Source organism: Barbus barbus, assembly GCF_936440315.1.
Source record: "Barbus barbus genome assembly, chromosome: 10".
NCBI classification, from domain to species: domain Eukaryota; kingdom Metazoa; phylum Chordata; class Actinopteri; order Cypriniformes; family Cyprinidae; genus Barbus; species Barbus barbus.
Genome location: NC_136738.1, coordinates 25,964,368 through 25,981,061, shown reverse-complemented (window position 1 = coordinate 25,981,061; position 16,694 = coordinate 25,964,368). Strand labels below are relative to the sequence as shown.

Sequence of the window (16,694 nt, the reverse complement as noted above, 5' to 3'; positions counted from 1 at the left end):
ACTAGTATTTATTCTTAACATTTCAATATGGAGAAATTGCATAAATTGACAAAATGACAGCTTGATTAGCAATGACGCACAATAAAAATACTGTTCACAAATGATTGCAACATTTTTCCGCATGGGGATTGACATAAAGCCCTAATGTTGCTTACGTAGGCTAGGTTTTGGGAGAACCAACCCAACTGATTTAAATCGCTTGAAGATTAGGAGTTTATACTGTATAAACAAACACAAATAACAATCATTCACACCTGTTTTGATCTTCTCAGATTCTAGTGCTGTTCAACGAGGCACACTTTCGTAGCTTTTTGTGTGACCAAAACATCATCGCCTCTTATTGTTGGAGTTGGGAAGCGGGCCAGATATTTGAAGGGATAAATACATGGAAAGTTGTTGAACAGGTACATTTCTTATATATGGGTATCTACCAATACTGCTTTTCTATTTTTAGAAATAAGCCATATTAAATTACTCTTCCTCCTTGGACTTTACTAACCTGTATTGTAGTTGATAGGGTGAGAAACTCTCATTTGCAGTTCCTCTTCCTTACCTGCTAGCTTGTGAGAAAGCACACAAATATCAGCTGCTCGTGTTACCCAGGAAACCAGCTCAATCTAAACACAAAACAACATGCCAGCAGCCCTGAGACTGATTGCATAAAAAGCATGTATATGCATCAGTCCTCAGGGAACACCAATTAGATATTCCCCTCACCACAGAGGGAACTCCACAGCAATATCCAATCACCATGATTTTAAATTCAAAAGTCATGGAGCATGTGACAAATACCATGCAGAGTAATTAGCAGGACTGTCACATTGACATTTACTTATAAAATTACATACTATATTTGGAACAAACCCACTTGCATAGGCCTTTAACTCTGCATTACATTTAAATTATGCATGCCGTTACTAAATACATGTGTACCAGTAACATCTTCATGTCTCATTCCTACAGGTGCTGTTGACCTGGAGTCAGACCTCTGCCTCTGAAGACTTGGCCTTCACTAAGGAGGTGTTCAGCAGCTTGCTGGGCCTAGTCTCTCCATACAGCCTGGATGCTGTTCTCAAACATAGCAGGTCCCAGAGTAGCAGTGATGCTCAGCCACAGAGCCTGGTGGAACAAGTGTATGTCAACCCAGACTACTTTGCATGTGTTTAGATGGAATTAGATGCAGTAATTAAAGTAACTGAGAGACTGATCTATTTTTCTGTAACAAATACAGTTTTCCTTTTGGATCTGTATTTCACATCAAGTGATTACCCAACACCGTATTGAACCCATATATATTGTATTGTATGGGTTATATTTTCTCTTACCTCTTATAGTTTTGGTTGCTGTTTTTGAGAATTAGAGCATGTCACGCAAACTGTCTGTGGTTGCATCTGCCAAATCTGGTTTGGTTATGCCATGTGACAGATGAATTTGTGCTTGAATCCCATAGTGTTTGCTTCCAGGATGTAGTTTTTTAAAACTTTGGTAGGGAAATTTTTAAATCAGTCAAACTATACAGACGCACTATGTTTTCACCTACACTGTGCAACGGCTTGTAACTGCTGGTTTAAAAAGAGCATTTAAATATTAGTCCACTACTTTTTATATGAATATGGATTTTAGATAAAAAAAAACTAAACCAGGTTTAAACTAAAACAATTCTTTTTTTAAATTTTATTCTCACTGCCATTTCCTGCTGGTTCAGCTGACATATGAATGAGGAAAAAAATAGTTTTTAAAGTTCTTGAACCTAAAGTCCAACCTATTCACCATTTTCCCCTACAGAGTCTTCAGATTAAGCAGTACAGCATTTGATTTTCTACAAGGCATGCCTGGCTGGGAATACATTCAGACTTTCATGATGGCTGGCCATTCATCCATGCAGCTGGCGAGAGTTGCAATGGAAGTACAGCTACGTATGTATCAGCATGCGCAGAGAATTATGCAATGCAAACAACTTCCAATGACACACCGATTACCTGAATTTCCTGAATCCTGAATCATTATCTGTTTCACAGCATTCATTGATGTGTTCCTGAGAGATACCAAGTATGTCCAAGAGGCCTTCCTTTCTCTTATGCAGAATGAGACCTTTGCTAAAGCCTGGGCTGACCATGCAATGGACTCTATTGTGCAAAGCGTGGCCAAAGTGGGTCAAAAAAGTCTAAGTGTGTGCTTCTTATAGTTTTCATTATAGTCTTCTTTTGTCATATTGGGTGTCCTCTAATATTTTCATACAGGTTCTAGAGGGTCACACTAGCTGCAAAGACCTTTCTGCTCCCTGGGCTTGGATGTCAACATACAGCTCTATAGACCTTCAGTTGTGGGACAGTCTAGTTTGCGCTGGGAATGACACACGTCTTGAGGAAATGCTTTTAACATCACTTTTTCCAGTAACTGAAAAGGTAAGGGGGTGTATTTAGAAGTGATGGCCAGAACATTTCTAAATGTGTTATTATTTGACAAAAAATGGAAATTAATCATTTTATTACTGCTTAAACTAAATGTTTTTCACAGGTCCAGCAGTTGGTTGGTGCTGTGAATGGAACTGTAATGTACAATGTCACACCCTCAATACTTATGGCAGAGTGGCACAGCCTGTACACAACCACCCTGCAGTATGTCACTGCCCTCCAGAACTTGCAAACTGTGCTTAATGAGAACTATTTTGCAGCTTGGATCCCAGGGAACATTTCAGCTGGACTGTCCCAGATTCTGTTGACGAGGTCAGAAACCTAGTAGTTGTCAATAACTACTATGTGACTAGGATGTTGCTTGTTTAGAATTGTATCAAATGCTGAACCAAACTAAAACAGTCCCCGTAGAAACAGAACTCTGTCTAGCCAAGTACCTTTATCACTTATTAAATGCATTTTATATGTTTATTTGCATTTTTTTTTGTGTGAAACAGGGCTATTGGCACATTTGAGAACATGGGTTCTCTGCTAGAGAACAGCTATCTGTGGCCCTCCATGGAACCATATTTCCATATGGCTTATTGGATTTTGACCTACCAACCTAATGCCACTGCATCACCAAACTGTGAGTGTAAAAAAATTATGAATATTGGATAAATTGGTTCATTTTGTTTCTTAATATAAGATTATGTTGTGCAGTTGAATGATTTTATATCGTTATAAATTTTATACCAATGAGATTTTTATAGTATTTTCAAAATAATGACTTTTTTTTTTGTTAATTTTTATTTTATTTTTATAAATACATTTATTTTATTTATTTCTATTTATTTAATTATGTTTTAATAGTGAACTTGAAATGACAGTATAACATTTAATGCATTAACAATTAACTTTTTTGCAGGCACACTTCTTCCATCTGCCTTCACATGTCAGACCGGCTTTACGTGGGAAAAAGCTGTTCCACTGATTCATTCTTTGATCTCTAAAGTGTCAAGAGAACCTGACAGCCTGTTAAGGTAGTGATTATTTACTGTGAAAAAACTATTGATACCAAAGTAATTTTATATGCAACTTATGTACCACTATGTACATACTTGATATTCAAAATGTATCAGATGACATAAAAAGTCCCATTGGTGATACAATATAGATTATTTTGTTATAGACAATGACTTTCAATTCCACCTTTTTCATTTGATTTTAGACCTCTCCAGGGAACAGTGGCTCTCCTCCAAAACAGTTACATACCACTTTTACAGCAAATCATTGCCAATGGCCTACCAGGTCAGCTCCTTGGTAGTGACATCTCACTACAAGACTTGTTGCTGAACCTCATTAATACAGTTGATAAAGAAATTCAGCTCCTCTCCAACATTCAGTCCACACAACAGTTTGACACTCATCTCTCACTTACTCTGTTAAACGACATCATGGCAGCTCTTGGACTGGGGCAGATAGAGAACCTGTTGTCAGGAGGTTCCCAAACAACCAGCATGCACCCAGTCATCATTGACATCCTTCAGGTCTTGAACAATGGGTCCATCCAGATGCTAAATGTAGAGGATAGTTTTGCAGTTCTGCAAGGAATTTTGAGCCAACTTGGAGCCATCTTGCCTCCAGAGCAGCAGTATCAGTTAGAAGCAGTGCTAAATAAGACTCATGCCCTCATTCGAGATCTAGAGATCTGTTCAGCTCTTGGCCAGGACTGTGTTGCTGATGTCCAGAATGTCTTTGATGATCTTGGAGCAATCCTTGCATTTGGAAATAATATGACCATCCCAATTACACCTCTTCAAGGTAACATGACTCTCCCTGTTGTGCTTGATGTTCTCGCTCTGCTCCTGCCATGGAACATGTCCCAGCCAGAAGAAGCCTCAATGGAAATTTTCAGGAAGATTCAGTATCTTCTTGAGCAGGATTATGCATCTCCTGTTTTCAACATCAGTCAAGTTTTACAAGCCTCCAATCTCACCACTTTTGAATTAGAACAAGTCAATTCAGTAATTCATTCTAATTGGTCAGCAACCATACTGCAGACTCTGAATATGGCCATTCAAATCCCACAATGCATGAACACTCAAACCACACAGACTCCCCAAAAGCCTCCTGCTAATGGACAGGCCGAATGTGTCCTTCAGCTCATCCAGACAGCTTCTGGTTTACTTGGAGTAATACCTGTGGCAGAGAATGCTCAAATGACTCTTAATAATTGGCTTAACATAATTTCAGTAGAGTATCAGAAACTAAATAACATGTCCATTTCTGGATCTGACCCACTTGCACTGACAGAAGAGGTGCTGATAACAACACTGTCAGCCATTAGACAAAACCTTAAGGGCCTTGATGTGGAGAACATCACTGATATTACAAATGAGCTCAACATTCTGGAAGATCTCTTGAAAAAGGTATTCAGAGAACCATACCCTTACCACACCATTAATTCAACATTGATGGTACAGGGGCAGTATGCACAGAAGGTGTATGGAGAAATCACACTGTGGTATTTAAACAAGCTTGGAAATGCCACCAGTGGCAGTATGTTTGCAGAGATTCTCCATCAACTGAAACGCATGGCTGAAATGCAGGTGGCACTCATCAATGCAGAAGCAGATATGGTGACGTTAGCAATGAATCAGATCCAGAACTTCACTCATGTGAGGTTTCCTCTGGAAGGCGAGGATCTTGTACAAGTTGCCAATACAATCATGACCATGCTCCAGGGTGAGCTGGCATTGATTAAAGGAACTCTAGAAATCCAGCAGGCGTTCTACGATTCTCTAGGCTCCCCAATGAATATCAGTATTCCTGCTGAAATTGAAGCTCAGATCATGACCTACCTCAGCTTGACAAGGGAGTGGATCACTAACCAACAAGTGATGACGGCACTCGCTGGAATTTTCCAGTGGGAAATTAGCTCTGTAGATATCACAACACCTGGGAAGGATCTTGAACAGCTCCTCCAAGCCTTGACTCCTCTACTCCGTCCTGAAGATCGAGAGTCCCTTGCTGTTGTTGACCAGTTCTCTCAGGCAGTAAACTACGCTCTACAGGTTGCTAGCATTGGTGGTGTCCAAAGTGAAAACTTCACAGAAGCCATCATCAGTGCTGTGAGAGTGATTCTGAAGAGTATTTCAAATGAAACTGGAGCACTACCTCAGGATGTGGCTAACAATATTCTCGAAGCTTTCAATGGTTTCCTTCAGCTGATCCTGAACCCCAATATGAGCTATGCACAAGCTATTACCCTAACACAAGAGACTATCCAGACGCTAGAGGGAGCGATTAATACCCGTTTACCAGCGGAGGCAGCTGAGGTGTTGGTTCCCATTAAAAACAGCATTTTATCCTATCTGAATAACATCTCCCAGCCTGCTGGATTTGATCTTTGGAATGAACTGTGAGTGTAGAGACTGTATATTTGTTGCATATTGTTCTTTCTCTCGGTTTCAATCTTGCTTTCTAATTACATTTTAGTATATGTATTGTATGTATATTTGGAGGAGAGATGACAGTTGCACTGATGCTATTTTTCTTTTTTAGCATTATAAATGTGATGAGAGAGCTTCAGAATTCCCTACCATCAAACAGCACAGCTCAGCCCATCATAGCAATGATAATCAAGCTCACAGAAAACCTTCTGAGCTCAAATGAAGGCAACTTGACCAAGGACTGGATCATTAACCAACAACTGACAATGGCACTTGCTGCAGTCTTCCAGGGGAGCGTTAGCTCTGTAGATCTTGCAGCAGCTGGGGTGAATCTTGACCAACTTTTGCAAGCCATGGCCCCCCTACTCTCCCCTGAGGACAGAGCCTTTATTGCTGTTGCTGAACAGGTGTCTCAGAGACTAACCTACACTCTACAGGTTTCTAGCACTGAAGGTGGTCTCCAAAGTAAAAACTTCACAGAAGCTGTCATTAGTACTGTCAGAGTAGTTCTGGAGAGTATTTCAAATGAAACTGGAGCTCTATCCCAGGATGTGGTTAACAGTGTTCTTGGTGCTTTTAATGGTTCACTTCAGCTGATCATGAACCCCAATATAAGCTATGCCCAAGCTAACACCCTAACCCAGGAGACAATCCAGATGGTAGAGGGAGTGATTCATACCCTTTTACCAGCAGAGGCAGCTGAGGTGTTGGTTCCCATTAAAAACAGCATTTTATCCTATCTGAATAACATCTCCCAACCTGCTGGATTTGATCTTTGGAATGAACTGTAAGTGTACATACTATATATTTGTTGTATATTTGTTGCTTATTGTTCTTTCTCTCTGTTTCACTCAGATTTTCTAATACGATTTGTGTGTGTGTGTATATATATATATATGTACTGCATGTATATTTGGAGGAATTATCACAGATGTACTGATGTTCTTTTCCTTTTTTAGCGTTATAAATGTGATGAGAGAGCTTCAGAATTCCCTACCATCAAACAGCACAGCTCAACCCATCATATCAATGATAATCAAGCTCACAGGAAACCTTCTGAGCTCAAATGAAGGCACCTTGACCAAGGACTGGATCATTAACCAACAACTGACAATGGCACTTAATGCAATCTTCCAAGGGAACATTAGCTCTGTAGATCTTGCAGCAGCTGGGGTGAATCTTGACCAACTTTTGCAAGCCATGGCCCCCCTACTCTCCCCTGAGGACAGAGCCTTTATTGCTGTTGCTGAACAGGTGTCTCAGAGACTAACCTACACTCTACAGGTTTCTAGCACTGAAGGTGGTCTCCAAAGTAAAAACTTCACAGAAGCTGTCATTAGTACTGTCAGAGTAGTTCTGGAGAGTATTTCAAATGAAACTGGAGCTCTATCTCAGGATGTGGTTAACAATGTTCTTGGTGCTTTTAATGGTTCACTTCAGCTAATCTTGAACCCCAATATAAGCTATGCCCAAGCTAACACCCTAACCCAGGAGACAATCCAGATGGTAGAGGGAGTGATTCATACCCTTTTACCAGCAGAGGCAGCTGAGGTGTTGGTTCCCATTAAAAACAGCATTTTATCCTATCTGAATAACATCTCCCAGCCTGCTGGATTTGATCTTTGGAATGAACTGTAAGTGTACATGCTATATATTTGTTGCTTATTGTTCTTTCTTTTTGTTTCACTCATATTTTCTAATATCATTTGTACATATGTATATACTGCATGTATATTTGGAGGAATTAACACCGTTGTACTGATGTCCTTTTCCTTTTTAGCATTACAAATGTGATGAGAGAGATTCAGAATTCCCTACCATCAAACAGCACAGCTCAACCCATCATATCAATGATAATCAAGCTCACAGAAAACCTTCTGAGCTCAAATGAAGGCAACTTGACAAAAGACTGGATCATTAACCAACAACTGACAATGGCACTTAATGCAATCTTCCAAGGGAACATTAGCTCTGTAGATCTTGCTGCAGTTGGGGGGAATCTTGACCAACTTTTGCAAGCCATGGCCCCCCTACTCTCCCCTGAGGACAGAGCCTTCATTGCTGTTGCTGAACAGGTGTCTCAGAGACTAACCTACGCTCTACAGGTGGCTAGCAATGAAGGTGGTCTCCAAAGTAAAAACTTCACAGAAGCTGTCATTAGTACTGTCAGAATAGTTCTGGAGAGTATTTCTAAAGAAACTGGAGCTCTATCTCAGGATGTGGTTAACAATATTGTTGGTGCCTTTAATGGTTCTCTTGAGCTGATCCTGAACCCCAATATATACTACATGCAAGCTAACCACCTCACACAGGAGACTATCCAGATGCTAGGGGGAGCTATTCAAGGCCTTTTGCCAGCAGAGGTGGCTGAGGTGTTGGCTCCCATGAAAAACAGCATTTTAACATATTTGCAGACCATCTCCCAATCTGCTGGACCAGACAAATGGAATGAAGTGTAAGTATAGTCTATATTTTTGTTTACACACACACATACACACACACACACACACACACATATATATGTATGTATGTATATGTATATATATATATATATATATATATATGTATATATGTGTATATATGTGTATATATATATATGTATATATATGTATATATGTGTATATATATATATATGTGTGTATATATGTGTGTATATATATATATATATATATATATATATATATATATATATATATATATATTTAACAAAGTTGTCCTAAAACATATATATATATATTCATATATTACTGTTGTTAAAAGGCTACTTATAGCCTTTTATATCACTGTACAAATGAGCATTTCAGATGTACACATTCATTATTGTTATGAAAATATCCAAATCTCAAGAAAAGCACATACAAACTATATCCTATCGTAATCGTGCGTTTATTATCTTATATAATCTATAGTGGCTGTTGTCATGTTTATTTCTGCTGTGCAAAAGCCTTAAAGGTCCCATGAAATTAAAATTGAAGTCATTTTGGGTTTTAGTATCAATATGTTAGTCTTAAGGTTATCTGTATGCCAGTGTACTCCAAAACGGTGACAAAATTCACATTTTGAAGATTTGAAGAAGCATTCAAAGATTTCGTCACTTCCGGCAAAACGGCTCAACGTTTTTTTTGACGTCATGTATGCTCTGGCTGAAACTCATGTTGTTTGTGATGTTACAACCACCTCTCCGTTCTTAAGTTGCCAGGTATACATTCCAGGTATAATACACATTAGTAAAAGGATCTATTTTCACTTTTATTTGTCTATATACACTTTTTGTAGCCTACACTTTTTGTCTATATACACTCTATATATGCTGTACCCTTATCACGCAATGATAGATTACCTTTCGCGCTGCGATGATGGCAAGAAGTTGGGGTCAAACCTTATCAAACAATTAATTTGTGTTAAAAAAAAATATTAATGTGTTAATTTATAGATTAATCGCATGCGTTAATGCGTTAACTTTGACAGCCCTAATATATATATGTATGTATGTATATTTGAAGTGGATCAATTTGGTTTTAGGACAACTTTGAAGAATACATATATATATTATATATAGACAGGAGATCTACAAATATACAGCAGGTAGTGAAAAACAAAGAGAGCTGTCCTTTCATCAATTTATGCATCTTTCCATCCCTACACTATCATTAAAAATTTAAGGGTCGGTAAGATTGTTTTTAAAAAAAAATAAATTTAATACTTTTATTTAGCCAGGATGCATTAAATTAATAAAAATGACAGTAAAGTCATTTATAATGTTACAAACGTTTTCTATTCCAAATAAATGCTATTCTTTTAAACTTTCTATTCATGATAAATTCTGACAAAAATGTATGAAATGTATCACAGTTTACACACAAAAATATTAAGCAGCGCAACTGTTTTCAACATTAATAATAACAAGAAATGTTTTTGAGCACCAAATCTACATATGATTTCTGAAAGATCACGTGACACTGAAGAGGAACAACAGCTGCTGCATTCAGCTTTGCAATGACCAAAATATATTTCACAATTACAAATATACAAAATATATTAAAAAAGACCAGCTATTTTAAATTGTAATAAAATTTCACAGTATTACTGTTTTACCCTTTTAGATCAAATAAATGCAGCCTTGTTGAGACTTTCAAAAACTGACCTCAATCTTTTGAATTTTAGTTGATATGCAGTAAATATATTTGTGTATGCACAGGTAATGACAGCTGGTGTTTCTTTTTCATTTTCAGTATTGTGAATGTGATGAGAGGGCTTCAGAATTCACTGCCATCAAACAACACAGCTCAGCCCATCATATCTGTGATCCTCAAGGTCACAGAGTATATTCTAAACTCAAATGAAGGCAAGTTTACTGTATGGTGTTTGTTTGGAATCAGGATTCATTGTAACATTTGTTTTTTTAGTGTGGACAACCCTTATTTATTTTTTATTCAATCAAGATGTCATAGATGTATGTACTATATATTTTTCTCAGGATATACAAACATGTGGCACAACCTAGGCAACTTCAGTTTTGCCAGCCTAAATGAAATAACAGAACAGGTAAATGGCTTTTATTTCTCAAAGGCCTGTTATTAACAGCTCCTTCACAACCAACAAATCTTATGACAGGAAAATTTCACCTTATTATTATGTGTGTTGATTTATTGCGCAGATAAATACAATTCACACACACACAAAAATATAAATGTGCTATACTTGTATCAAATATTCAACTTTTTTTGTGATGCCACAGCTTGCCGTCTTTCTGGGCTCTATGTCACCATTCATGAATGAGTCCACCCAGACTGTCACAGAATCTGTAGGTGTTTTGGTCCAGATCCTTTCTGGGAGTGCTGAGCAGCTGACCTTTGACAAGTAAGCTTCATTTGGGGTTCTACACTTAAATGACTTAAAAAAAAAAAAAAAAAAAAAAAAGTGGAGGCAGAAATGTCAAAGGCAGTCGATTATTCTGTCACCTCACAATTTCAGCACAAACGATCAGTAGGTGTGATACTCCTTGCCAAAATTGAGTTGTTTAATCTTTAAATGCAATGCCAATTAAATCAGCTGATTAAATTCTGCTACATTGGTTGGGATGGAGAAGGTTCTTCAGAAACCCAGATTATTAATATTAAAAAGCACACATATACAGTATTTGCATTTATTCATTTGGCAGAATGGCTTTTTCCAAAGCGACTTACATTATATTTAAGCTATATGTACATTTTTAATGCATGCATTCCCTGGGAATCAAACCAGTGAGCATACATATTAAAAATAGATTTATTTCTTATTGTCTCTCAGTTTTGAATGTTACTCTGACTGTTTGTTGAACAACAGGTTGGAGAAGATGCTGGCTGCTCTGTTTTCAACCTTCAAAGGTACTCCTATGTGGGATTCGTTGCCATCTGTTGTGTCCACAATTCAACAAGCCATTGTCAACAGTGCTCACAACATGCAGGCACAAACAGGTGAGAAAAGCAAAGCCTTACTGTTGAATACAGCTGCAAAAGAATCACAGTAAGTGTTCATGTTTACGGACAGTCTTTCAGATCTGAACTGTATGCGTCTAATGCAAGTGCTTTCTTCTCCTCAGAGCTCCTCCAAGGCCTCCAGCAGCCATTGTCCAGCCTTTTGTCAGACATTTTTCATGTTATGAACACAAGCAGTTTCACTACTCAATCCTTTGTTGGTGGATTGCCACAGGCCCTTGTGTCAACTGTAGAAGCTGCTCTGCAGGTTAGAACAACATTCCAATCTACTGTTGTGGTGGACTGTTAAGATAATTATACAGACCTTTCTGAAACATTGTAAAGAATGCAGTTTTTTGCATACAATAGAGGGTTGATGAGCTGGAATATCTATGTAATCCCATTGAAGCTTGTTGAGAAATGATTGACCTTCTCATTTGACACATACCCAATCAATAGCAAAGTCCTGTGCATGATACTGACACCTACAATGTGTAATGATGTGGCTTCAGCTTAAAGTAGCTGAAGTCCTTAGTGACAGCAGAAGAAAGAGTGACATTATGTAAGCATGACAGTGTCAAATCAAAATGGAAAGTTGTATGATCAGTTGTTTTACAGTGGTTCCCTTTAAGATGGCATCCCACTAGCCAATTCAAATGACTTGATTTTGATCTTAAATCCAAAATTTCATTGGCTGAGAATTTTTTTCGGAGTACTCTAATTGCTACCTATTATGGTAGCAATTACTAGCTATATATATATGGTAGCTATAACTTAAGATAATCTCTTTTTATTAGTTAGGACAAGATGTGCTAGTAGCATACTATGTTTTTGATCAGGCATTGAGGAGATTGGATCTTGCATAACCTGGTGTTATTTGTTAATTAGCTTTTTGTGTGTTTCCAAAAAGCCACAGGCATCATTAAGTAAATGTATTTGGGAAATGTTCTGACTTTTTTTTTTTTTTTCTGAAATGAATACAACAACTTTGGCCCAAAAGGCCCATTCAGTGTGCCAAGAACTGTATTAATCACAGATAGTCTACATTAGCTTGCGTGCATAAGGTGCTGCTTTTCATCCCTAGAGAGAATTTGGTTTCCTTTCACAACAGATGCTCAAATCTTGGCAGGAGTCGAATATCCCTACATCCCTGTTACAAGTTCAGTGAATGCTTTGTCTATGATAGTATCAATGATCACATCACTTGAATTCACAAGGCATAAACTTTCATCATGGATAGGTTCCCCTCCCCTTCCCCTGGGCCCAGCGCATGAACTACTGTATGGCCCAAACGTTTTGCCTCCCTGACAAACTGAGAATATCAGTTTCATTTTTCTTGCATTTACAAGCTGTCTCTGTAAATGTGATGACATTTTGACTCCAGAATTAAAAAAAAAAAAAAACTATTCAGTGCCATCCTGTCTAATCTCTCCATGTGTGTTAGGCTTTTGTGATAATTATTTTATTTTATATCCTCACCCCTCAGGCTGGTTTGGAGGGTAAGAGCCTGAACTGCAGCTTCATGCAGCAAATATGGCAGGATGTCAGAGCTGGTTCTGGAATAAGTGAAGACACTGTTGCTTTGTGGTGTAACATCAGCCTACTGCCAGTCATAACAGCCTACAATAAACCAGTTCCAGCCTTTAATATGACGGTGAGACAATAAGTTCAAGTTTACAATAAATCAATGCAACTGTCATGTATCACCACTAGATGGTAGTGGGCACTAAAGACTGATTTAGACTTTGTCCCTCTGTTTTTCTAAACAGGGAATGGCCATGGACCCTCTATGGATAAACGCTACTGCAGGAATGATGGCCGAGTCACTGGAGACTTTCTATGGGGCGATCCTGAACAGTAATTTTGCTAGCAGTCACCTTACAGAAGTCCTGTTGCATTACACTTCAATGCTATCCAACCTCTCAGTGCTAGAAATAACAAACCATGCTGACTGGAATGTCCAGCTCCTCCAGATGCAGCTGTACCAAAGGTACTAATGCGCTGGAGTCATTTTTACACTAGCATATATTCTTACCGTGATACATGACCCATGTCATATTACATGACAGCAAACAAATGGCAGTCTTATAACAGTGAAAGATCGTTTATAAAGATAAACGCTATTGAGCTTTTTACCTTTTTTTTCAAACTGTATAGCTTGACGTAACTGCCGACAACAAAAGCGTGCAGCAATTTTGCCCACACTCATACGCCCATTATACCTCGACATTATAACGAGCCCGATTATATTACCGAAATACCTTTTCAAATTTGCCAAGAGATTTGCAGTTATTACCCATAAGGACCAGGGGTTAGAATCATGCAAACAAACGAAGTAAGAGTAATTAAATTTGCATTAAGGTTGATTTATTCAGTTTGACTCCTTTGCTTCCAAACAGGTTTGAGCAGATAAAGTAGTTTCTATTATTCGGTTATCTCTATCTCCCTGCACTTAAATTGATTCTGCTTTATGTGTTCATCCCTGTAATGAACTGACTACTGATAGGAATCAAATTATGCATTTGCGCATATCTGGGCGAATCAATCACGTAAGACTGCAGGAACATTTATGCACTCGCTGTAGATCATTGAACATGATGGAAATTGTCTCAAAGTCTATTATAACTATACAGTTCTATTAATATAATGTGAGTGCCCGCTGAAATGGAGAGCCAAATCAAGTTGAAATATGGACTAATGTTTTGCAGCTTTTAAATAGAAGTAATTCAGTTTAAAAATTTTAGATGTTTTATGTTCATAGGGCTGATTCATAAATTGTCCCTTAAGTATCTTGGACTGTAATGGTTTATAATCTATCAAATATATGCATAACAGTACATTATTTAATCCAGCTATTTAAGCCATTTTTATTTTGTAACTTTTTTGTGAACACGCAATACTAATTTCTCTCTCATTCATCAGCCTCTCCTCAGTACAAATGACTCTGGAGCAAATTAAGACAGATGCTCCCTGGATGACACCATACATCGAGGCAATTGGAAAAACTATAGAGGTCATTTTACAGAATGGCAATCTCCTCCAGAATTCAACTGTAAGCCCTCAGATCATCATGCAGGCTCTGGAGATCACGCTCACTGGAATGAATTTTACAAAGGAAACCATTAATTACATCCTGAGTGCAGACATATTTATGAACCCCAATGGAAGCACAGTTGACAGTTTAATAAAAGAGGTTATCCAGCAAATCATTGGTACGGGATTGCTGGGCGACTGGCCTACCCTTTATGGAGTAATGCAGCAAGTTCTGTATTTGGAAGATACAAGTGGCACCCTATGGAAAACTGTTGATTTTTTCAACTGGCTGTACACTACTCAAGATACTGGACTAAATTTTGTCTTGGAGATCCTGCGCAAGCTGTACGAGATAGTAAGAGATGCCCTAACCAAGATGCCACTGCCGTGTCTCTCAAAAGCCTTTATTGACCTTTCGGGGAATGTTTTGTACATGGTGAAACAGATCAAACTAACCAGTGACCTCTTCGACACTGTGGAGCAATATATAAGCCCACTTAAAATGCAAATTGCTCAGGGACAGAACCTACAAGGTCTTGTTTCCCACACAATAAATGCCAGAAGAATTGCTAGCGAAGTACAGCGAGAGCCAGTGGACGCCTTCCTTGACCTACTTGACATCGACTACCAAGCCTTGTTTGAAGTTCTATCCATTCCACCCACCTCAACTGAAATTCTGGAGACTATTCATGTTTTCTTTGTAAATCCAGACTTGGGTGTCATCCTGAAGGGTTATTTGAGTGAAATGACTGGAAACACAAGTCAGGAGGAAACCATTGACACAGCTTTGAACGTGCTGTCCTACTTGACACTCCCTAGCAATGGACAGCAGTTCCTAGAGATGTTCATGGACATTGGTAGTGAAGGGTGGAGTTTGCAAGACCTTGATAAAGTAGAGAAATTTGCAGAGAGCCTAGGAAGAACAATTGACATGGCCATGGTGCTATCTGACCAGCCACCTCTGAAAAATGGACAAAGAATCGAGCACATGGCCCAACAACTTCAAGCTTTGGTGTCAAATATCATCTTACAGGGTGGAAATGGCACTGACACTGCAATCCAATTCCTCACGGCGCTCAACAACATTCTTACCGAGAACTTTGAGGAGATCAAGGACATCAGCCCTCAGGTCACTGGCATTCTCCAAAACATAATTGGCTCGTTTTCCAGTCCAGGGTCGCAGATGAGCGTAGCATCCTATTTGGCAGCCGTGGATCAAACTGCAGAAGCCTTCGACTCACTTCCCTCTGGAGAGGTAGCTGTGTATTTCAACATATCTGGACAAATGCTGCAAGCCTTTGCATTGCTCGAGGCATATCCCGGAGACATAGAAAAAGTCATGATGTCCACCAGCATGATTTCAAACTCCCTAAACGATGTCCTTGCCCTCTCGAATATCACAGCTCTTCCGAATGGGAAATCTGTTCAAGAGGTCACCCATCCCCTCATCCTTAGCAGTGCCATGGCCACCCACATCCTATTCAACCTCTCAATGTCAAACTCTAGCCTGAGCAGCGGTGCTGAGAGGGAGATGCTTTTGACCCAGACGTTCAATCAGATGGTTGCCGTTCTCCCCAAGGAAACGCACATGTACCTCTTTGCTATCAAATCGGCTCTATTCACTGCCATCTCGAGAGTATCCAACACTGCGGAAATCACATCCCACTTCCCAGAAATCTCCCAGCTGGTTACACAGTCTCTTCTTAACTCTCTAAACATTACTTATGATCCGACATCCACGCATATGACTCCAGATGGCCTTGTTTACATCTTGGTGACCGTGTCTAATCAAGTGTCCATGAGTCTCTACGAGGGCCTTATGTTATCTGGTTCCCCTATCCAAATCTCACAAGCCGTGAACTCTTTAAGTGAGGTTGCATCTTCTATATACTCGATAATGCCTGTTGAGGGACGGCCATACATCAATATCACACTCAACCTAATGGAGACAATGTCTTTTGTTCTTAACAACACCAGCACCTTTGGGGATGTCAATGGGGCTGTAACTCTAGTAGCCAGTTCTGTCAACAACCTTCTGGCCTTGGTGCACAACATGAACACAAATTCCTACAGCACCATTATAGGTGACCTAGAGCAGACCCTGAAGACAATCTTAATGATCATCCAAGCAGAAGAAAGCCCTCTCACCCAAACAGCTGATATTACCCAGCAGCTGCTGCACACCATCCAAAATCTCATCTCGCTGGGCAATAGCAGCAATGTGGAGTCTGAAGTCGCCAAAATAGTCCTGGGGGCTTCTAGCATGAATATTGGCCATCTGCTGGGGATGAATGACACTAACTGGACTGACAAGTGAGTTACTTTGAGGTTGTGCTCTTAAGGCTGGTTTCTGGTTA

At 39.0% G+C, this 16,694-nt stretch overlaps 1 protein-coding gene across 1 annotated transcript in view; it reads left to right on the top strand.

The window, feature by feature from the left end:
- Positions 1 to 15,325: 15,325 nt before the first annotated feature.
- Positions 15,326 to 16,694, top strand: part of LOC306876230 (glucosylceramide transporter ABCA12-like) — a gene marked incomplete at its 5' end in the record, with an annotated part of 37,729 nt that continues 36,360 nt past the window's right edge. The window contains one exon of the mRNA XM_079427239.1: positions 15,326 to 16,650. Within this exon, the coding sequence (XP_079283365.1) occupies positions 15,326 to 16,650 (1,325 nt within the window). The remainder of the gene's footprint in view (positions 16,651 to 16,694) is intronic.